This window comes from Chiloscyllium punctatum, chromosome 3, assembly GCF_047496795.1.
Source record: "Chiloscyllium punctatum isolate Juve2018m chromosome 3, sChiPun1.3, whole genome shotgun sequence".
NCBI lineage: Eukaryota > Metazoa > Chordata > Chondrichthyes > Orectolobiformes > Hemiscylliidae > Chiloscyllium > Chiloscyllium punctatum.
Window position 1 is genome coordinate 76,412,095 of NC_092741.1, and position 24,739 is coordinate 76,436,833.

The 24,739-nt window shown below is 42.4% G+C and overlaps 1 protein-coding gene across 9 annotated transcripts in view; it reads left to right on the plus strand.

The window, feature by feature from the left end:
- LOC140460781 (amine sulfotransferase-like) overlaps positions 1–20,406 on the plus strand; it is a 54,895-nt gene extending 34,489 nt beyond the window's left edge. For all 9 annotated transcript variants that reach the window (XM_072555480.1, XM_072555496.1, XM_072555479.1 and 6 more), the window contains 4 exons: positions 13,185–13,311; positions 14,026–14,120; positions 14,881–15,052; positions 17,208–20,406. In XM_072555480.1, coding sequence (XP_072411581.1) covers positions 13,185–13,311; positions 14,026–14,120; positions 14,881–15,052; positions 17,208–17,323 — 510 coding nt within the window. In that variant the 3' untranslated portion in view covers positions 17,324–20,406. The remainder of the gene's footprint in view (positions 1–13,184; positions 13,312–14,025; positions 14,121–14,880; positions 15,053–17,207) is intronic.
- The last annotated feature ends 4,333 nt before the right edge of the window (positions 20,407–24,739 follow it).

Consider the following 24,739-nt stretch of genomic DNA (forward strand, 5'->3'; position numbering starts at 1 on the left):
CTCTGACTGTCTTTTCTTCTCTGTATATTCATTGGTGCTATTTTCTGTGAGTATACATTAAGGTTAGCTGCAGCCTTCCATCTATAAGATGATAATTTTTACCGTGCTGGCCAACTGTGTCAAGCATCACCTAATGTGGCCCACACAAGCACAGCAGAGGGAGGCAGTGAGCTGACAAGGTGGTATATAGTAGTATCCTTTTATTAGTTCTTGGGGTGTGGGCCAGCATTCAGTTCCCACACCCTAATTATACTGGAGAAAGTAGTACAGTGCTACCTTGAAATTATGCAGTCCTTGTGATAAAAATTCTCGTGCTTTTATGAATTTTCAAGATTCTGATCCTGTGACAGTGAAGCACTAATTATACAAGTCAGGGTGGTGTGTGTTTTGGAGGGGAACTTTTAGGTGGTGGTGTACCCAAGTATTTGCTGCCCTTTTTCCTTCTATATGGTAATGGTTGTACATTTTGAAAGTGCTGGCTGAGGAGCTGTGGCGAATTTCTCCATTGCATCTTGCAGATAGTGCTTTGTCCTGGATAGTGTTAAGTGTTTGAGTGTTGTTGGAGCTGCGCCCATCCAGGTAAATGGGGAGTATTATATCACATGCCTGATAAGTACCTTACCTCAAAGCCACACCCACTGTCCTGACTTGAAAACATATTGCCATTCCTTCCTTCCTTTAGTGACAGAGAGGGTGATTAGGAATGTGGAGCTCAAAAACATTAGGTCAAAAAAATAGTTGGCCTAAATCCTGAAACTCTGTCCTCCAAAGTTTGTAAGTTTATTAAATGGATTGCTATGGTTCAGGAGGGTAACTCACCACCGCCTTCTCAAGGGCAACTAGAGAAGGGCATTCAATGCTGATGTAGCCAAAAATGCCCATATCCCTTGAATAGCAGCAGTGAACTATCTACAAGATGTACTGCAGAAATTCACCAGGACTCCCTTAGACAGCAGCTTCCAATCCAATGACCATTTCCAAGCACAGCAAATACATGGGACTAATTCCATCTGCAAGATCCCCACCAAGTCACTCACAGTCCTGACTTGGAGATACGTGACTATTCCCTCAATTTGCTGCGTCAAATTCCTGGGACTCCCTCTCAAGTGGCACTGTGAGTCTACCTACAGCACATGCATAGTAGCAGTTCAAGAAGGAATCTCATGATCTTCTTAAGGGCAATTAGGGATGGGCCTTAAATGGTTGTCCACCCAGCAATGCCCAGGTCAAGGGAGTGAATAAAAATAAGCCTGCTCCACCATTCTAAATGATCATGACAACTTTAAAGTCATAGAGATGTACACATCGAAACAGACCCTTCAGTTCAACTTGTCCACGCTGACCAGATATCTCAACCCAATCTAGTCCCACCTGCCAGCACCGGCCCATATCCCTCCAAACCCTTCCTATTCATTTACCCATCCAAATGCCTCTTAAGTGTTGAAATTGTACCAGCTTCCACCACATCCTCTGGCAGCTCATTTCATACCCATACCACCCTCTGTGTGAAAAAGTTGCCCCGTACGTCTCTTTTATATCTTTCCCCTCTCACCCTAAACCTATGCCCTCTAGTTCTGGACTCCCCAACCCCAGGGAAAGACTTTGCCTATTTACCCTATCCATGCCCCTCATAATTTTGTAAGCCTCTATAAGTCACCCCTCAGCCTCTGACGCTCCAGGGTAAACAACCCCAGCCTGTTCAGCCTCTCCCTACAGCTCAAATCCTCCAACCCTGGCAACATTCTTGTAAATCTTTTTTGAACCCTTTCAAGTTTCACAAGATCTTTCCGATAGGAAGGAGACCAGAATTGCACACAATATTCCAACAGTGACCTAACCAATATCCTGTACAGCCGCAACATGACCTCCCAACTCCTGTACTCAATACTCTGACCAATAAAGGAAAGCATACCAAACACCTTCTTCACTATCTTATCTAACTGTGACTCCACTTTCAAGGAGCTATGAACCTGCATTCCAAGGTCTCTTTGTTCAGCACACTCCCTAGGACCTTACCATTAAGTATATAAGTCCTGATAAGATTTGCTTTCCCAAAATGCAGCACCTCGCATTTATCTGAATTAAACTCCACCTGCCACTTCTCAACCCATTGGCCCATCTAGTCCAGATCCTGTTGTAATCTGAAGTAACCCTCTTCGCTGTCCACTACACCTCCAATTTTGGTGTCATCTGCAAACTTACTAACTGTACCTCTTATGCTCACATCCAAATCATTTATGTAAATGACAAAAGATAGAGGACCCAGCACCGATCCTTGTGGCACTCCACTGGTCACAGGCCTCCAATCTGAAAATCAACCCTCCACCGCCATCCTCTGTCTTCTACCTTTGAGCGAGTTCTGACTATCCCTAATCAGTCCTTGCCTTTCCAAATACATGTACATCCTGTCCCTCAGGATTCCCTCCAACAACTTGCCCACCACTGAGGTCAGGCTCACTGGTCTATAGTTCCCTGGCTTGTCCCTATCACCCTTCTTAAACAGTGGTACCACGTTAGCCAACTTCCAGTCTTCCGGCACCTCACCTGTGACTATTGATGATACGAATATCTCAGCAAGAGGCCCAGCAATCACTTCTCTAACTTCCCACAGAATTCTAGGGTGCACCTGATCAGGTCCTGGGGATTTATCCACCTTTACCCGTTTCAAGACATCCAGCACTTCCTCCTCTGTAACATGGATATTTTGCAAGATGTCACCATCTATTTCCTTACAGTCCAATGTTCCATATCCTTTTCCACAGTAAATACTGATGCAAAATACTCATTTAGTATCTCCCCTATTTTCTACGGCTCCACACAAAGGCCACCTTGCTGATCTTTGAGGGGCCCTACTCTCTCCCTAGTTACCCTTTTGTCTTTAATGTATTTGTAAAAACCCTTTGGATTCTCCTTAATTCTATTTGCCAAAGCTATCTCATGTCCCCTTTTTGCCCTCCTGATCTCCCTCTTAAGTATACTTCTACTTCCTTTATACTGTTCTAAGGATTCACTCGATCTATCCTGTCTATATCTTACATATGCTTCCTTCTTTTTCTTAACCAAATTCTCAATTTCTTGAGTCACCCAGCATTCCCTATACCTACCAGCCTTCCCTTTCACCTTCACAGGAATATACTTTCTCTGGATTCTTGTTATCTCATTTCTGAGAATCCATCACCCCCTACGTTTTCCAAAACAGCATACTTGTTGAAATGGATATATCCACAAAAGACTCCTTCACTAGCTGCCTCCCTCTTTTACCTTTCCTGGAGTTAACCCATCTGTGTGGCTGTATCTGAAACATTCTCTCCTTCCTATCACTGCCATCCATCACATACTGTTGCTGTTGCAAATTCCTAATTGCTTCTAACTGTCTCTCCAACCGATCCATTCGATCTGATAAGATTCACAACATTTATGCCAACAGCATTTATGGCAGATACAATCCGCAGTAACCCTTAAACTCTGTTTAAACTCCCACATCTGTCAAGAAGTACATATCACTCTATTAAAGGCCATTTTTGCTCCTTCTCAATCTACAGACCAAGAAAATAACACCGTATTATTCCTCTACAAACACTGCCCCAGATTAAATTCATAGTTATGGCTTATATTTTAAGTTTAATCAAGAGACATATTTCCAAAAGACATATAATCAAGAAAGAACCCACTCTACTCACTACTGCAGATTCTCTGTAGGCCATACTTAAAATAACAATTACTTATCTGATTCTGTGCTGTGAACTTTGCCCAACAGTTCCTCCAAGATCAGTTGTGAATTTCACTGTTTGTTAATTTTCCCAGACGCACTCCGATGTCCAGCGATACATGAATTCAAACAGCAAAGGCAGTAACTGTGCAGGTTCTCTCTCTCTCTCTCTCTCCTCTTCTGCAATGACTTCACCATGTGCTTTCTTTGTCTGTTCTTCTCCCTTTTAAAACTACTGTTGTTTTGACTTTTTTTTTTCAAAGTTCCAAAACAATACAACAGCATATAAAACAGTAATTGCTGCTCCTGGAATTTGAGGAAATCACCTCCAGCACTTAAAATACCTCAAATAAGGAGCAGCTGTTACAGCCAGAAAGTTTTCCCATCCTCCATCTTGGATTACCCAGAAACTTTCTCCCAATCCATTCCCCCCTCCTTCCCCAAATTATCCCTGGTCTAACAAGAATACATTCTGTCTTACAAGTATTTACCAACATTATATCCATTGCTTTCTGAATTAAAAAGTTCCAGACTACACAGCCCTCAGGAAAACATTTCCCTCAACTCACTTAATGATCTTATCTCCACTCACATGAGGGAACATCCTTTTCAAGTTCATTTGTCAAGACCAAATTAGAATCTGGTATACTTCAATCAAGTTACTCATCTGTTTTCTAGATCCTGGTTATAATTTGCTAAACAACTCCTGAAACACCTTTTGCAGAGGTGATTTCTCAGTGTCATTGCTGTTTTAAGTGAGTAGAACAAACTGCGGTCAAACCAATACCATGGACTGGAGCCATGGACCCTTGGATTAAAGGTCTATGCTGTATCAGCTTAGCAACCCAGACTCTCCCTCTCCCTTCTAAACTCCAATGATAATAAGCCCAACCTGCCCAAGCTTTCTTCCGAAGACAACGCACTCATTCCAGGCATCCATCTGGTAAACCAACTCTGAAGTCTGCAATATATTCACAGCTTTTCTTAAAATAGAAGAGATCAAAACTTCCACCAATGATGTGTTAAAATGAAGTATACCATCTTTACTTTCTGTAATATCGCTTGTAATAAAGGATAGCACCAATACTACATACTACCGACTTTGACTCATTTGCTAGGACGCCTAAGTACCTCTGCATTCTAGAATTCTGCAATTTTTCTCCTTTCAATTAATACCTGCATTTTTCATTCTTCCTGTATAACCTAACGATTTCACATTTGCCCACATTGTCCTTGGCCAGATTATTGCCCTCTTAATCAACTTATCTGTATCTGTCTACAACCTCCTCTTCATCACGACGTACCTTCTATCATCTTGTCTGCAATGCCCCACATCAGTGACTTGGTTTAAAGTTGTAAAATGTTGTTTAAAGACCCAATTTTGCACATGGCTTTCTCTCAGCCAGCTAATCTTCTATCCATGGTAATAGACCGTGAGCATTTATTTTCAATAATACCTTTTGCAGCAGCCTTCCGGAAATCCAGTACAGTGCAGCTAGAAAATTTCCCTTTATCTCCAATGTATGTCACTCCTTCAAAGAACTCTAAGTTTCTTGAAATTTATTTCCCTTTGACAAATCCTTGCTGACTCTACCAAATTTAAGTTTTTTTTAAGTGTACAGTTAAAATTACGTTAATGATCCATTGTAACATTTTCTCCATGATCGACATCAAGCTTAAAGTTTCCTGTTTATTGCTTCCTCTTCCCTTTTTAAATAAAAGGGTTACATTTTCTATCTTCCAGTCCAATGAGCCTTTCCTGAATCAAGGAAATTTTAGAAAATTGACACCCAATGCATCTACTAGCTCAATAGCAATCTCTTAAGACCCTCGGATGAAATCCATCAGGACCCAAAATCTTGTCAGCCTATAGTTTTGTCTGTTTGTTCAATAACACTTCCCTAATAACTGTAATTACGCTAAATTGCTCTCTCCGTTCCATGTCCATGTGCACAGCTATTAGTATTTTCTTGTATCCTTTAATAGTGAAAACACTAGCACCATATTTGTCCATTTCATTTGCCATTTCTTTATTGTTAGGGTGGCATGGTGGCTCAGTGGTTAGCACTGCTGCCCTTTAGCACTATGGCCCCCAGTTCAATTTCAGCTCGGGTTTGCAGAGTTTGTATATTTTCTTTGTGCTTGCGTAGACTTCAGCTGTGTGCTCCAGTTTTCTTCCACAATCCAAAGATGTGCAGGTTAAATGGTTTAGTCATGGTAAACGCAGGGATAAGATGGGGGGCTAGGTGGGAGAGTTTGAAGAGTTGGTGCTAACTCAACAGGCCAAATGGCCTCTTTCCTATGATTCTCTACTAATTCCTCATTTTATCTCTAGAGGATCCACACTCTTTTCTTGTGTTTTTCTTAAATACCTGTATATCATTTTCCATTTGCGTTCCATTTTTACATTCCTTGCTAGCTTCCTTTTATCCTTTAATTTCTTCCTCTTGTTTAATCTGTTAGTTGTCTGCTGTTTGTTTTTATATGGATAAATCATCTGACCTGCTGTTCACCTTTGTGCAGTTATAGTTGTTTTCCTTAAATTAGGTACTTTATCAAACTGCAGATGGTTGATTCTCCCTTTTAGAATTTTCTTTCAGAGTAGAAATATTTTTATTCTGTCTATTCTGAAATGTACACTTAGATCACTCTCACTAGTGACTTATTTCCCCTACTGTTCCTCAGTTCAAGGCAAACCAATTCTACATCCTAATCTCCTGAATCAAAGTCATCTGTAACTGTTATAAAAATTCCATCCTCGATTAACAGTACTGCCCTTTCACCTGTTGCCAAGCTTCCTGTTGTTCATAAATGTCCTGTACCCCTGAATACTAAGGACCCAATCCCTGTCATCCTAAAGTCATGTTTCCATAATGGCTAGAAAATTTATATATATTTACTTCAACGTGTGCCATAAATTAATTTATTTTATCTTTTTCTTATTGTTGTAACATCTAGTCCTGATTGTTTTTGTGTTCCTAGTATTCTTTTCCACACTGACCCTTTCTGCCAATTTCTGACCTGTATTTCCCATGTTACAAATCCCCCCACCTTGTTTTGACTCTTTGATATATGTTATCACATTAGATTCATTTCACGTTGGATTTAAAACCTTCTGTCTCCTAGTTATGCATTTCTCAAGGCCACTAGTCCTGGCACAGTTCTGATGTACACCATGCCAACATTACAATTTCCCTGTAGCAGTTACAAAACCCTCTCACTGGCAGAAAACCCAGCCATCTGGGCTCTTACCCTCTGCTGCAGAGAGTAGTCTCAATCCCACTCACTATACTGTCCCCTATTACTACTATTTGCTTTGGTGTTCTCTCTGTTGAGTATCATCTTGTACCACAGGGCTATGGTCAGTTTACTCCACCCTACAGCCCTTGATCTTATCCAAACAAGCTGGGGGAAGCTAAATCCTATTGGAAAATCACAGAGGCCGCCATTTCTGCAGTCCCACCCTCTGGTTCTCCTTACATGCCATACTCACTATCCAAGAACATAGAACATAGAACATAGAACATAGAACAGGCCCTTCGGCCCACGATGTTGTGCCGAACTTCTATCCTAGATTAAGCACCCATCCATGTACCTATCCAAAAGCCGCTTAAAGGTCGCCAATGATTCTGACTCTACCACTCCCACGGACAGTGCATTCCATGCCCCCACCATTCCCTGGGTAAAGAACCCACCCCTGACATCTCCCCTATACCTTCCACCCTTCACCTTAAATTTATGTCCCCTTGTAACACTCTGTTGTACCCAGGGAAAAAGTTTCTGACTGTCTACTCTATCTATTCCTCTGATCATCTTATAAACCTCTATCAAGTCACCCCTCATCTTTCGCCGTTCCAACGAGAAAAGGCTGAGAACTCTCAACCTATCCTCGTACGACCTATTCTCCATTCCAGGCAACATCCTGGTAAATCTTCTCTGCATCCTCTCCAAAGCTTCCACATCTTTCCTAAAGTGAGGCGACCAGAACTGCACACAGTACTCCAAATATGGCCTAACCAAAGTCCTGTACAGCTGCAACATCACTTCACGACTCTTGAATTCAATCCCTCTGCTAGTGAACGATAATACACCATAGGCCTTCTTACAAACTCTATCCACCTGAGTGGCAACTTTCAAAGATCTATGTACATAGACCCCAAGATCCCTCTGTTCCTCCACCTGACTAAGAACCCTACCATTAACCCTGTATTCTGCATTCTTATTTGCTCTTCCAAAATGGACAACCTCACATTTGGCAGGGTTGAACTCCATCTGCCACTCCTCAGCCCAGCTCTGCATCATATCTAAGTCCCTTTGCAAACGACAAATGCCCTCCTCACTGTCCACAACTCCACCTATCTTCGTATCATCTGCGAATTTACTGACCCACCCTTCGACTCCCTCATCCAAGTCATTAATAAAAATTACAAACAGCAGAGGACCCAGAACTGATCCCTGTGGAACTCCACTTGTAACTGGGCTCCAGGCTGAATATTTACCATCTACCATCACTCTCTGACTTCGACCGGTTAGCCAGTTTTCTATCCAATTGGCCAAATTTTCCACTATCCCATGCCTCCTGACTTTCCGCATAAGCCTACCATGGGGAACCTTATCAAATGCCTTACTAAAATCCATGTACACTACATCCACTGCTCTACCCTCATCCACATGCTTGGTCACCTCCTCGAAGAATTCAATAAGACTTGTAAGGCAAGACCTACCCTTCACAAATCCGTGCTGGCTGTCCCTAATCAAGCAGTGTCTTTCCAGATACTCATAAATCCTATCCCTCAGTACCCTTTTCATTACTTTGCCTACCACAGAAGTAAGACTAATTCCCGGGGTTATCCCTATTCCCTTTTTTTAACAGGGGCACAACATTCGCTACTCTCCAGTCCCCTGGTACCACCCCTGTTGACAGTGAAGACGAGAAGATCATTGCCAACGGTACTGCAATTTCCTCTCTTGCTTCCCACATAATCCTGGGATATATCCCGTCAGGCCCGGGGGACTTGTCTATCCTCAAGTTGTTCAAAATGTCCAACACATCTTCCTTCCTAACAAGTATCGCTTCTAGCTTACCAGTCCGTTTCACACTCTCCTCTTCAACAATACGGTCCCTCTCGTTCGTAAATACTGAAGAGAAGTACTTGTTCAAGACCTCTCCTACCTCTTCCGACTCAATACACAATCTCCCACTACTGTCCTTGATCGGACCTACCCTCGTTCTCGTCATTCTCCGGTTTCTCACATACGCATAAACTGCCTTGGGGTTATCCTTGATCCTATCCGCCAAGGATTTTTCATGCCCTCTCTTAGCTCTCCTAATCCCTTTCTTCAGGTCCCTTCTGGCTATCCTGTATCCCTCCACTGCTCTGTCTGAACCCTGTTTCCTCAACCTTATGTAAGCCTCCTTCTTCCTCTTTACTAGACATTCAACCTCCCTCGTCAACCAAGGCTCCCTCACACGACCATTTCTTTCCTGCCTGATAGGTACATACATATCAAGGACACGTCGTATCTGCTCCTTGAAAAAGTTCCACATTTCCACCACATCCTTCCCTGACAGCCTATGCTCCCAACTTATGCTCCTCAAATCCTGTCTTACAGCATCGTAATTTCCCTTCCCCCAATTGTAAAATCTACCTTGTTGTGCGCACCTATCTCTCTCCATAACCAAGGTGAAAGTCACAGAATTGTGGTCGCCATCACCAAAATGTTCACCCACTAACAAGCCCATCACTTGTCCCGGTTCATTACCGAGTACCAAATCCAATATGGCCTCCCCTCTGTTTGGACAATCTACATACTGAGTTAGAAAAGCTTCCTGGACACACTGCACAAACACTGCTCCATCCAATCTACTTGATCTAAAGAGCTTCCAATCAATATTCGGGAAGTTAAAGTCGCCCATGACTATGACCCTGTGGCTTCTGCACCTTTCCAAAATCTGTTTCCCAATCTGTTTCTCCACATCTCTGCTGCTATTGGGGGGCCTATAGTAAACACCCAACAAGATGACTGCACCTTTCCTATTTCTGACTTCAGCCCATACTACCTCCAAAGGCAGATCCCCCTCAAACTTCCTTTCTGCAGCCGTTATACCATTTCTAATTAGCAATGCCACCCCCCCTCCTTTTTTACCACCCTCCCTAATCTTACTGAAACATCTGTAACCAGGAACCTCCAACAGCCATTCCTGTCCCTCATCTATCCACGTTACATCCACGTTACATCCTTCTGTCGCTGACCAAAGGCCAAATCAGGAGACCCAGTATTAAGTAGTGGGATGGTATCCTGGGTACAAAGAATTCTGGTAGAATTTCTTCCTCCCTGCTTATCAGTGTCTGTCATTCACCTCCCCAACTCGTAACCTCTAAGCCAAAGCTGCCCAAAGATTGAACACTTACTGCAGAAGCATTGGCCCTTAATCACAGGGTTATCCTGAAGCTTCCACAAGCTGCAGCTTTGTCACACCACCCATCCTCCCACTATTTAAAATAAATAATAAATAGATGAACGACACAATTAAGCTTGCTTTTATATATTCTCACTCTGGTCCTCACTCTGAACAACTTCTCTTTCCAATCCTCCCACTTCCTCCAAACCAAAGGAGTAGCCATGGGCATCCACATGGACCCCAGCTGTGCCTGCCTCTTCTTAGGATCTGTGGAACAATCCATCTTCCGCAGCTACACTGGCACCACCACCCACCTTTTCCTCCGCTACATCGATGACTGTATCGGCGCTGCCTCGTGCTCCCACGAGGAGGTTGAACAGTTCATCCACTTTACCAACACCTTCCACCCTGACCTCAAATTCACCTGGACCATCTCAGACTCCTCCCTTCCCTTCCTAGACCTCTCCATTTCTATCTCTGGCGACCATATCAACACGGACATTTACTATAAACCGACCGACTCCCATAGCTACCTAGACTACACCTCCACCTCCAACCCTGCCCCTGTAAAAACACCATCCTATATTCCCAATTTCTTCATCTCCACCGCATCTGCTCCCAGGAGGACCAGTTCCAATACCGTACAACCCAGATGGCCTCTTTCGTCAAAGACCGCAATTTCCCCCCAGACGTGGTCGACTATGCTCTCCACTGCATCTCCTCCACTTCCCGCTGCTTCGCCCTTGAGCTCCGCCCCTCCAATCGCCACGAGGACAGAACCCCACTGGTCCTCACCTACCACCCCACCAACCTCCATATACATCGTATCATCCGTCGTCATTTCCGCCACCTCCAAACAGACCCCACCACCAGGGATATATTTCCCTCCCCTCCCCTATCAGCGTTCCGAAAAGACTACTCCCTCCGTGACTCTCTCGTCAGGTCCACACCCCCCACCAACCCAACCTCCACTCCCGGCACCTTCCCCTGCAACCACAAGAAATGCAAAACTTGCACCCACACCTCCCCCCTTCCTTCCCTCCAAGGCCCCAAGGGATCCTTCCATATCCGCCACAAATTCACCTGCACATCCACACACATCATTTACTGCATCCACTGCACCCGATGTGGCCTCCTCTATATTGGGGAGACAGGCTGCCTACTTGCGGAACGTTTCAGAGAACACTTCTGGGACACCCGGACCAACCAACCCAACCACCCCGTGGCTCAACACAACTCCCCCTCCCACTCCACCAAGGACATTCACGTCCTTGGACTCCTCCATTGCCAGACTATAGCAACACGACAGCTGGAGGAAGAGCACCTCCTCTTCCGCCTAGGAACCCTCCAACCACAAGGGATGAACTCTGATTTCTCCAGTTTCCTCATTTCCCCTACCCCACCTTGTCTCAGTCCCAACCCTCGAACTCAGCACCACCTTCCTAACCTGTAATCTTCTTCCTGACCTCTCGGCCTATCACCCTCACCTTAACCTCCTTCTGCCTATCGCATTTCCAACGCCCCTCTCCCAAGTCCCTCCTCCCTACCTTTTATCTTAGCCTGCTTGGCACACTTTCCTCATTCCTGAAGAAGGACTCATGCCCGAAACGTCGATTCTCCTGCTCCTTGGATGCTGCCTGACCTGCTGCGCCTTTCCAGCAACACATTTTCAGCTCTGATCTCCAGCATCTGCAGTCCTCACTTTCTTCTTTTATATATTTTATCAACTTAACCCACAAATTTGAAATGCTGTGTTCAAACTAAAGACTGGAGAAAACATTAACCACTTGTCTGAAACTCCACAAACAGCTAGTTCCCTTTTCCTGTTGTAAAGCAAGGGCTAATTCAAATCAGCTCCAATGAAACTAAAACTTTGGAATTCTGAGTTTTGTACAGTGCAGAGTCAATGGTTGAGATATCATTCTATATTTACACTGCAACACACCATGGACAGCAGGGTCAGAGACAGACTACTGGAAGCACAGGTCATGTTTGTGAACTGATCAACGGTGTTCCACAAAGCAGTTACTGTGTCTATTTTTTAAAATCTCCTCAATGTCGAGGCAGCCGTGTAGTGAGTATTGAATCAGCATGTTAAATTGAAACAAGTGGAAATAGGGCTTGGCCCATGAGAGAAAGTGAAAACACAGGGAAAGGTGATTGTGGAGTGAGAAATATACCACAATATTTCCTACAGAATGCTGGGAGTGTGGACGGAACTTTTGATTGCTGACATCATGCAGGAAATGGCAGAAGGTTATCCATTAAATGTGGCAACTGATGGAATGGAGGCTGTAGGCAAGGGATACCCTTATCACTGAGCTGGGAGAGGGAAGGCTGAGCAGAATTGCCTCAATTAGAGCTGAAGTGGTGGGACAAGTGCTTTAGTTGAGGAGAAGACATATCAGAAATGATAACATGGAAGATTGCATTAACCATTGACACTTTGAATGTTTTGACAAAATCCCAGGCAATCATAATTTTCACTTCCTAGCATTTGTCACATGAGAGAAGAAACAAACCAGAGCAGGGGAGAAGTTGATTGAAAACATGGGCAAATACTTAAAGGATGATTCCAAAAGTGGAGAGAAAGGTAAGTAAGAGGAAGAAATTTACAGAAGGTGCTGTTTCTAACAGACTGTAGCAAAACATAGCATGAAGTGATAGGCATGACGTTTGTCAGTTGGAGCATATAATTAGATAAGCTCACAACAGTGGAGTAGATCAAGGCCACAGAGATTTGAAGAGGAGGATTGCTGCTTTAAATAAACTTAAAGGATCTAGGACCAGTGAGGACAAATTGCTTAGAAAATTGAAAATATAGTTTGTTTAAACTAAACTATCAATGCAAGGTAATTTCCAATTCTAACTAACAGGCCACAAAACCGTGAAAAACAACACTTTAATATGAAGTCCATTTTTTTGACAACTTTACCATTTCGTTATATGGTTTCCAATATAATGAAGCTGTAAAGTAAAATGTAAACTTGCGTTCAATCAACTTTTACGAATAGAAAACAAAGGTGCTTTTTTATGATTTCACATTCAAAAGCTCTGATATTTTATACGTAGGTTATTTACATTTATCGGAACCCAAAGGACGTGGTTGTGTCTTTGTATCACTTCCAAAATTACATCACCCTCTTAAAAACACCGTCAGGTTTTGGTGAATTTCTGGAAATGTTCATAGAAGGAAAAGGTAAATAATTAGTATTCATTTCATTGTGTATTTTAATCAATGGCATTACTTCTCTTCATTTTGTTGTCATCTTTCAGTAAATTCTCAGACCCATCAACAAATCATGAGGAAGGGCAAGACCATGGAAGGGTCTTGAAGCTAGGAAGAGCATTTTAAAAGTCTCTATGTATAGTTTTTTTTCTGGTGGCCATATTGTTAAATGTGGGGAAATCTCCGTGGCCTGTGGGGAAGAACACCTGGGCTGCAAGTCTGCAAACATTTCTTTGATTTGCCCCATCCCTGTCAAGGTAACGTTCAAACTCAAAGGATCTCGAGTTGCTGCCCTCCGTGCAACCAACCCAGGACTGGTGGTGCATAGCACCCATAGAAGGGAAGGCACCTGTGAATAGACAACATTTGACAGATTCTGGATTAGTGGTGCTGGAACAGCACAGCAGTTCAGGCAGCATCCAACGTGCAGCGAAATCAATGTTTCGGGCAAAAGCCCTTCATTGAACCATCGATTTCGCTGCACGTTGGATGCTGCCTGAACTGCTGTGCTCTTCCAGCACCACTAATCCAGAATTTGGTTTCCAGCATCTGCAGTTATTGTTTTTACCTTGTTGTTTTTAACATCTGACAGATGTCCAAAAGGAAATTTGGGTCTGATACTTACTAATTACAAAAACTATCAATTTTGTTTCCCATTTAATATGCAAATTCTTTCTTTAATAGTGATCTATGGCAGTTGGTTCGATCACGTCCAGAACTGGTATGCCCACAGGAATGAATTCAACATCCTATTTATGTGCTATGAGGAAATGAAACTGGTAATAACTGAATTTTTTTTTTATTGACCAACCTGCAAGAGCTAAGCTTCTCAGGTGAAGCAAGAAGTACCGATTTTGGGTTTTGTTTGTGACCTCAGTCTTCACTTTACTAGCCAGAAAATTGCACTCCTTAAAGTTGGTACATGCAGCCACAACATTCTCTTAGCATGACTGATTCCTTATTGTAAATCTCTCTCTAACTGGACCACTTTATGAAAGCAAATGACTATGGGAATGAAATATGCTTGCATGCAGAGAAGTCACACTCAGCCCTCTGAGCCTACCCCTGTCAATCAATACTATCATGCTGACCATCAAACTCAGTATCCTATTCTAACTTTCTCCCCAGACACTGATCGTTTTAGCCCTAAGAACTGGCTACTTACTTTGGTATAGTGAGTGAAAATGTTTCCTGATCAATGTGATTTTTTTGTTATTGTTGGTTTTTTTTCAAAAATTGAACCCAATACTGATCCCTGCTCTGTGGAAGCAAATTGAACTTTACCTACTGGGTCTACTTGTTCCTCTTGGACTCACTGCACTTTGTCTGGGTTAAGTATGCACAGTATTTTGGAGCTTCAAAAATATTGTAGAAGTGGTTGAACCTTTAGCCTGAATTGCTCTTACCATATTTTGAAGTTAAGAAGAAAGCTGACTCCATCAAAGCTGTGCATATACAATTTGCTAACATCATGGAGTCTGTTACTATCCCTGAGCTGCCAACGATTAATAATATATTGACTATATTTGCATGTTATAGGATCTAAGGACATCAGTGCAAAAAATATGCAAATTTCTTGGGAAAGAGTTGGATGATGAAAAACTTGACACCATTGTGAAACACTGTACTTTTGAAATTATGAAAGTGAATCCGATGGCGAACTACGAAAATGTTGAAAGTAAAAGTGAAAATGGAGCATTTCTTAGAAAAGGTAAAAATTTGAAAATATAACAAAAACGACAGTTGCTGGATATCCAGAACAAAAGCAGATATTGCTGGAGGGACTCAGTGAGTCTGGCAGCATTTGTGGAGAGAGAAATCTTAGATCCAGTGATCCTTCTTCAGAAAGGGTTCAATTTTCACTGGAATACTCAAGGGGATGGAGACATTATTCTTTTAACAAGAAGCTAAAGGGTTGGAAATGTCCTGATGTTATTGATTTCATTGTATCAAGAAGTAGACCTTGTATTTTGCATAAATCAAATAGACTTAAAAATCACACAACACCAGGTTATAGTCCAACAGGTTTAACTGGAAGCACTAGCTTTCAGAGTGCCCCTCCGTCATGAGGTGGTTGTGGAGAAGGAGCAGTGCTCCGAAAGCTAGTGCTTCCAAATAAACCTGTTGGACTGTAACCTGGTGTTGTGTGATTTCTAATTTTGTACACCCCAGTCCAACACCAGCATCTCCAAATCAAATAGACTGGGAGGTATTTTGTACCTGAATCTATCCAAATTCATTTCTTGATCTGTATCTTCTCTAATAATCACTTGGACACTCACTGAATACATAACTCTAATAGTGAGCAATATTTGAGAACTATTGAAATTACACTAACCAATTTCCCGAGGGAACAACCCCAGTATGAGATTGGAAGTTAGGGCCCAAATTGCACAATGCACTGAATTGCTAATTACATGGTAGGAAATCTTGCTTTTCATTTTTGAGGTAATACTGCATGCGTGCAGTATTCACATTCACCTTTAACCATGAGAAAGACGGATTGTGTGGACTGATTATTGAGTCAAAAAGCTTCTCTGATGTAACCCAGCCCATATGCTATTTTGCTTTTAAAAGATTCTTTCAAGGCCTTTTGACCCAATAATCCACACAATCCTTCTTTCTCATAAAACAAAACTGAATGAAAGAACCGTAGATGCTGTAAACCAGAAGCAAAATTCTGACAAAGGGTCACTTGACCCGAAACGTTAAACCTGATTCCTTTCCACAAATCCTGCCAGACCTGCTGAACTTTTCCAGCAACTTCTGTTTTGTTTCTTTTCTCTTTTCATTCACTTTTCATTCAGTCCATTTTTAAAAAAAATGAAATTTCTCTGACAATTGCAATTGGAGAGCCTGCCTCTGTTGAGAAGAGAAATGGACTAACTTTGTAACAGGAAACACACTGCACCTTTAGACTCAAAGACGTGCCTAAGAGTGGAATGTTTGGATCAGCTTGTCCTGAAGGATTTGGGCTAAGTCTCTGGTCCCAAAGATAAGAGGCCTCTGTTAAAGTTCCTTCCTGCCAACACCCACCCACCCAACCACTTCTCCCACCCCAACTTCTCACCTCACCTTATCCACTCAACTAACCAGTCCCAGAATCAGCACTATTCTCATATTCCCTATGGTATCATTTAGCCAAGAGTCTGTACCGTGTCTTGCCACTGTTATTCTTAAGTTGAATGTAGCTGAGATTTGATGGTGAATATTTTTGCCCTCCTTTGTTTCCTTGCCTAATTTGTGTGGGGTTGTGAAGGAAAAAAGTTCGTAATGCTGTTCACCTATGGCCAAATTTGGGAGCATTGAAGTCAGCACAATAAGAGTAAGTCTTGTAGACATTCTGGATCCACTTAACATTCAGATGATATCCAGTCACAGAAACATTTTGCATCATTGGCCATTAAGAAGCGACAGTTCATGGTGTCCACACTCTGTGGGGAGTGACATTGTGTAAAGCCTTGACCAAAAGGCATAGACTCAAGGGTGAAGTGTAGTATCTATGATTGACCCAGAACATATAAATTGCAGAGAAAGACCTTGATCCTGAAGCCAGATGATATTTACAACCTCCATCAGAGGAAAAGTGTATCTTGCAGATTGGACACAATAAAAGTTGTGTAAAATGCCAATGATTGTGAATGGTGCTGAAATGATATCTTCCAAAGGCAAGTGAGTTTTCAATTTATGCATTTTTGTGCTGCAGACGGATGATTTTTACACCAACATTCACAGAACACAACCAAAATTCCACTCTTCACAAATTTAGGTTTCTTTCTTATTTTTATGGAATTGTCCATATTATTTATTTCATTCTGATTTCATTTCATAATTCCAAAAGTTGAATCATCTCTTTTTTTTTTCAGGGATAATTGGAGATTGGAAAACTCATTTTACTGTGGCCCAGTCAGAGATGTTTGACAAGCTATTTGAAGAAAGAATGAAAGACTTCCCTTTGAAGTTCATCTGGGATGGCAAATAACTAGACCTCAATATCTAGACTGGCCTGTGATGTGTATCTATTAATCTTTTGACATTGTTAAATAAAAACCTATTACTTTTATAGAAAAGCGAACTGGTAGGTTGTTGTACGTGGAAATGAATATATATTTAAAAGTAATGAATTTGGAGGTCTATAGGGAATGGGCTGGAGAATCAGGTGAGCTGGGCAGCTCTTTTGGGAGCTGGTACAGACATGATGGGTTGATTGACTCCCTTGGTACTGTAAACCTCTGATTCAATTATTGTATTTATCTGAACCTTAACCATAAACACTTAACCTGTGATATTAGTCACCCCATTTCCGGTCATTGTCGATCTAGCCTTGTGTTCCGGTTTTTTTGTCTCACTCATTTTTCTAAACTTCCCATCCTGTGAAAGCCTTCCTTTTGTATAAATATTTCTGAAGTGCACAAACTACATTGAATTCATCTACCTGACCTATTTACCTCCCATCAGTTCTAATCCCTTCACTTGTTGGTATTAATTCTTGATGATCAGGTCTTAATGTGTTTTGGGAATTCAGTTCCTATTTTTCTAATTACTTTTCTTGTAACCCCATTCGAAGAGATGGTATTAATAATAATAGGCTGAATTTTTACCAAATTTTGTCCAAGTGTCAGTTTCATTGAGTTTATAAAATTCCTGTCTCGTGAGGCCAAACAGATTTTCTCACAATATTGTCACAAACTTTCCTCATTAACTACCTAACTATGGCACCCCAATTATCTGATACTAGCTGTATTCTGCCGCTCGCCACTTGGTGGATATTCCGGATTACACTAACAAGCTTGTGCCATCTTTATATTGCCATTGCATAACAAGGTAGGGGCTGGCATTTTGAGGCTTCCCTGATGGCTGTATCCCCTTCCAGAGGGCATGGCAGATGAGAGGAATTAGCGCTGCTATTTGCTGAAAGGGTCCTCAACATCCTGCTGGATAGGGTGATCCAGAGGAGTGACCACCAGAGGAGGCCACAACACCAGATCCTGTCTGATCCAGAGTGGACCGACATTACCAACAGGATCAGTCTGGTTTCAACCATCCAGCTAGATGCCCAGCAGTATAGCAATAAGGTCAATGACCTACTCCACTCTGTCAGGGTTAAGTGCTGCCATTTTCCCTCTGTTACTTCACATTCACTATCCTTGCTGCTGCACCCACTTCCCAACAGGGCTCATGTTACAACTCTCTCTCTCTCCTTTTGAATGCAACATCTTCCCTCAACCACTCTCACCTAACCCAGCCCCCAGTCTACTAACCCTGCACATCCTCTGCTTTTCCTACATAGATTGAACAGACACCATATCCAAATTAAACTCACAGAGCAGCTGCTAACTTCCATAAAACAAAACTCTCTTCCTAAAATCTACATCTTTACACGTTTGTTCTGTTCCCATCCTATTATTACAAGGCAAGGTTGAGGGTTAACTCTAAGGTGACCATCTTTGAAATATTGTTCACAAATGTGTCTCCTTTAAAATTCTTTTGCAGAGATCAGGCCTTTCCTTTTTACCTTCCTCTGATCTAGTTCCAATGACTGGCTTTTACAATCTTTCCCTTGTCCTCACACATGAGAGATGACACAAAACTGAACTAAGGCCCAAGATAGATTGATGATTAGGACTTTGAAGAAGAGATGCTCACTCTAAGCACCACATCAAGCTATTCAAGGAAACCAGCCATGTTCTTGGGCATTGTCCTCCATTTCTTCCCAGCCTCTACTTGAAATTGTTATTAAAAAAGAGGGAGGAAGTAAACATATTTATCATAAGCAAGGAGTTTTCCCATTAGGTTCCATGCTCCTTCTCAATTCATTTGCCTGCATTATGTCATCTTTTAAATGTACTGGAATGCTGATAATGACCTAAACACAGAAAATGCTTCTCCTTATACTATCAGTGAGAAACTGTCACCCATTTCTGAACTTGAATTGTCTGGTCAGAAACTGAACTGGCAATTCCAACCAGGAAATCAACGTTAAAATAGTAACATGAACCACCCACATAGTACAAATTAAAATGGCATGAATACAAACAAAATCAAGCATACGTATTCAAGAAAAGGTCCAGCAACAATGATCTGATCAATAAACTGACAGTGGAAACGAAAAAAAAAACCAAGTTTTCTCAAAACTTGAAATGTTTGAATAAATGCTGAGGAAGGGGACTTTGTGTCCAAAATGCTGAGTAATTTCAACCACTCACAGATTGGGTCTTCGATGCCGCTCTGTGATAATACTTTCCCCTGTCTGTCAGATGGTTCATGGTTATGTTATGGAGATTGTGCTGTCAGTGTTTCAATTTTATTAAATTTTGAAGATGAATCTGCTTTCAGATTCATGCCAGGATTTATAACACCGTAAACCATGATCAGACACATCTGATACCTTGCTGTCATTACCAGGTATTTCAAGTTTCATTCCAGAAACTTGAATACAAAACTGAGGACGACACTGTGTGTGATGCGCTGACAGTGGCTCTATCATTTGGGTAAAAAGTTTAACTGATGCTTCACTTTCAGTTTCAAAGTATAAGCTCCTATGGCAGCATTCAAAGAGGAGCATAGAAGTTCTGGTCAATTTTTAGGCTGCAACTAACATCACTATAAGAGATAATCTGTTTGTTTTTGCACTGCTGCTTACTGGGGCTTGCTATGCACAAAATGCTTCCTTGTTTCATACACTGCAACAGAGATTGCACTTCAAAAGTACTTCACTGATTCAAACTGTTGGGGGTGAGGAGGGGGATGTCTTTTTCTCATAAAGGGCTCTATTTAAATGTAGTTTTTAAAAATAATTAGCAGGAAAGATTTGAAGGATTAGTAAATCAGTTGTTATTGCGTAATAATTCATATATTTTATGCTTGCATTTATATGTCACTCATCATTTATGGCATGAAATCAAAAGGTTGCTCAGGTAGCTAACAGGGAATAAGATGTGGCATGTGAACAAATATTGCAATATATTGAAAAAAAAGTTACATATAATAGCATCAGTTAACTTCTAATTGTTGTTCTGATATACTGTATGTTTATTTTTTTTCTGGACATTTAAATAAATCAGATGACTCATAGTTATATCGTAGAGATTGTGTTGTCAGTGTTTCAATTTTGTTAAATTTTGAAGAAGAATCGGCTTTCAGTTTCTTGCCAGGAGTTATAGCAACATAAACCTTGATCAGGCACACCTATCTTGCTGTTATTACCAGATATTTCATAAATATATGCACAGATTTTTCCTTCTACCAATACAATATCGTCTCTCCACATGTTTCCATTTTTCACAATCCTCCACTTGTACAAATTACATGAAGGTTATTTCATCTTAATGAATACAATCTTCACAATGCTTACATAAAAAGTGATAGTTTCCAACAGAATCTGTACTAAGAAGTCTGGGGGCAATGTTTATTTTGTTAATGGCCTATTTATGTTTAAGAGTGAAGTGACTGTGGGTCAATACCACACAGAGAAAGCAGTTGACTTATTGTTGGTTGTCCACCTACATTCATTTTGATCTCAACTTAGTGGATCATAGCTCCCATTGGTAAAGGGAAGGGGAGATAACCTTTGCATGGCAATAACAAGTTTCTGTTCTAGGTAATCCACCTAGTAACACCAGTATTTAAGAAGTTCAAGCAAGATTGAATATAACTGAATTCTCATGAAATAGGGTTGATGGTTCAGAATCTTTTTCTTAGAGTTGAAATGTCTAATACTCGGAGGCAGGCACTTAAGGTACGAGGGGGAAAGTTCAAAGGAGACGTGAGGGACAAGTTTTTTACACAGCGAGTGGTAGGAGTCTGGAACGTGCTGCTGAGATGGTGGTGGAAGCAGATACAGTAGGGGAGCTTAAGGGACTATTCAGATAAGCACATGGATATGCAAGGAATGGAAAAATATGGACCAGAGACAGGAAGAAAGGATTAGTTTAATTTGACATCGTGTTCAGCACAACATCGTAGGCCGAATGAGCTGTTCCTGTGCTGTGCCGTTCTGTGTTCTATAAAATGGTTCACCTGGTCAGGTTTCACCTCCTACACTTTAAGCATTTGCAAAAAGAACCAGCTTGGTTACAAAGGAGTCAATTTTTAAAAATTATAAAGATGTACTTTATTCATAAAAAGAATTAAGTACATTGAAAGCCCCAGTTCTGTACAGACTTTGCAGAGAGAAAACAAAACCATTGGGATTTGATATTTCTCAGAGTTCCCAACAGTCACATTTTCTACTCATGCAGGAAATTATTTCCATTCCTTTTGAGGTAGTGAGGGGGGGGCATGGATTTAGGCTGTGATCTTTCTCCACTCTGCCTTGGCTTTAGTGCATCCTTCAGCACACCATCCTGGACTGTGAAGTGTGCCAGTCTGCAACACTTGGTCAAGATCAGCTCTTTACACTGGAAGATCAACATGTTTCAGGCAGACCAAAGAGAATGTGTCACTGAATCAGTGGTCCTCCAGGAGCAGCTGATGTTTGTCTCAGTGTGTGTCCTGCGTCATGGAGCCACTAGGAACAGTTAGGGCTGCTCACAGCTGAGGATTAACATTCAATGGCTGAAAGTGGTTCTTAGTTAACATCTAATCACTGAGGAAGATTTTTAGATAAAACAGCAGACTCCCATAGTCTGATGCTTGAAGTTAAAGTAGAAGTCGCAGTAATGGTAGCCTGTGTAACAGGAATATATCCAAGGTAATGAAATGAAAACAATACAAAGGGTCTTGCAAAATATATACAACAAGGTCCTGTTGAATGAGAAGTCAAAATGCAGCAGCTGCTTTCACAGAGTCTGTTTGTTAAGAAACATCCTGCAGAAATGCTGATTTAATGCTCCTCTTTCAGGCTGGTCCAAAGCTGATCAATAGAGTCACTCCATCTCTCTCCAGATCTTCTTTGCAAAAGCCCATTCCAGAAGGAGAAGTGTAACTGTCTCTGTCCCACTGCAGCCGCTTGGAGGGCAGAGGGCAGTGGTAGAGAGAATCCAAACATGTGTGAAGGATCTAACAGGAATTGCCCTTCTTACCAGCAGCCAAGCGATGTCTTGGTGCTTCTTGGAAAATTCTGGTGATGAGGCATTCTGCCAAATGGCTTTGACAGTCTACTCAGGGACCCACCCAACAGGATCCACCTTTCCCTTTTCCTGCAGGGTCTTGACTATGCCACATTCTGACCAGTGCCTGATGATCTTGCAGTCAAAGATGTTTTCCTATGCAATTTTTTCCATGAGGGACAGGAGACATGAATGGCCCAACTACTTAGAGTGGTCCACTGCGACCAGGCCAGTCCCATCCTTTGCAACATTGGGGGTAGGTAAAACCTCAGTACGTAGTGACGTTTGGTGTTTGTGTACTGAGATCTATGCACAACTTCAAAAAAAGGACAGTGATGCTGCAAGGAAGAAAGTCTAGTAAGGAAATATATCTATCCCCCTGAAAGACCGATTTTTAAGTAATAAAGGTATCAAATCTGAAGTGAACACAGCTGAGACATTGGAGCAACTTACTGCAGATGCTGAAATCTATACTGAAAACAAAAGATGCTGGAGGTCACAGTGGGTCAGACAACATCTATGGAGACACAGCAAGCTAATGTTTCGAGTCTAGGTGACTCTTCATCAAAGCCAAAGTGAAATATGCAGGAGGCCTCTTCTGGAATACTGTGTCCAGTTCTGCTCGCCCAGTTATAGGAAGGATATTATCAAACTAGAGAGGGGTCGGAAAAGGTTTACCAGAAAGTTGTCAAATTTGGAGGTTTGAGTGATAAAGAAAGGCTGGATATGCTGGGATTTTGTTCACTGGAGCTTAGGTGGTTGAGAGGCAATCTGAAAGAAGTTTATGAAATAATGAGGGGTATAGATAGAGTAAAGGGTTGTCTTTTCCCTCGGATGGAGGATTGCAAGACTGGGGTGGGTGGGGGGGGGGAGTGCCGGGGACATTTTTAAGGTGAGAGGAGAGAGATTTAAAAAAGACATGAGGCAAATTTTTGACAGAGAGAGTGGTTCACATGTGGAATGAACTTCCTGAGAAAGTGGTGGATGCAGGTACAATTACAATGTTGAAAAGATATTTGGACAGATACATAAAGAGGAAAGGTTTGAAGGGATATGGGCCAAGAGCAGGCAGGTGGGACTAGTTTAGTTTGGGATTATGTTCGTCGTGGACTGATTGGACCAAAGGGTCTGTTTCTGTGCTGCATGACTTTCTGTCTCTATGACTATGACTCTAATGGCAGAACAACATTCTGCCAGACTTGAAAGTACAGACAGTCCCATTAGGATGGGGGGGAAGAGAGAGCGGACCTAATAACAGAATGTAGCAAGGTAAAGGAAAGGGAAGAAATGGATGTTGGTACACAATTTGAAAGTGGGGAAAGTGAGGACTGCAATTGCTGGAGATCAGAGCTGAAAATGTGTTGCTGGAAAGGCACAGCAGGTCAGGCAGCATCCAAGGAGCAGGAGAATCGACGTTTCGGGCATGAGCCCTTCTTCAGGAATGAGGAAAGTATGTCCAGCAGGCTAAGATAAAAGTTAGGGAGGAGGGACTTGGGGGAGGGGCGTTGGGAATGCGATAGGTGGAAGGAGGTCAAGGTGAGGGTGATAGGCCGGAGTGGGGGTGGGGGCGGAGAGGTCAGGAAGAAGATTGCAGGTTAGGAAGGCGGTGCTGAGTTCAAGGGATTTGACTGAGACAAGGTGGGTGGAGGGGAAATGAGGAAACTGGAGAAATCCGAGTTCATCCCTTGTGGTTGGAGGGTTCCTAGGCGGAAGATGAGGCACTCTTCCTCCAACCGTCGTGTTGCTATGGTCTGGCGATGGAGGAGTCCAAGGACATGCATGTCCTTGGTGGAGTGGGAGAAGGAGTTGAAGTGTTGAGCCACAGGGTGGTTGGGTTGGTTGGTCCGGGTGTCCCAGAGGTGTTCTCTGAAATGTTCCGCAAGTAGGCGGCCTGTCTCCCCAATATAGAGGAGGCCACATCGGGTGCAGCGGATGTAGTAAATGATGTGTGTGGAGGTGCAGGTGAATTTGTGGCGGATATGGAAGGATCCCTTGGGGCCTTGGAGGGAAGTGAGGGGGAAGGTGTGGGCGCAAGTTTTGCATTTCTTGTGGTTGCAGGGGAAGGTGCCGGGAGTGGAGGTTGGGTTGGTGGGGGGTGTGGACCTGACGAGGGAGTTACGGAGGGAGTGGTCTTTTCGGACCGCTGATAGGGGAGGGGAGGGAAATATATCCCTGGTGGTGGGGTCCGTTTGGAGGTGGCGGAAATGACGACGGATGATACGATGTATATGGAGGTTGGTGGGGTGGTAGGTGAGAAACGTTGATTCTCCTGCTCCTTGGATGCTGCCTGACCTTCTGCGCCTTTCCATCAACACATTTTCAACACAATTTGAAAGTGTTGAGCTCAA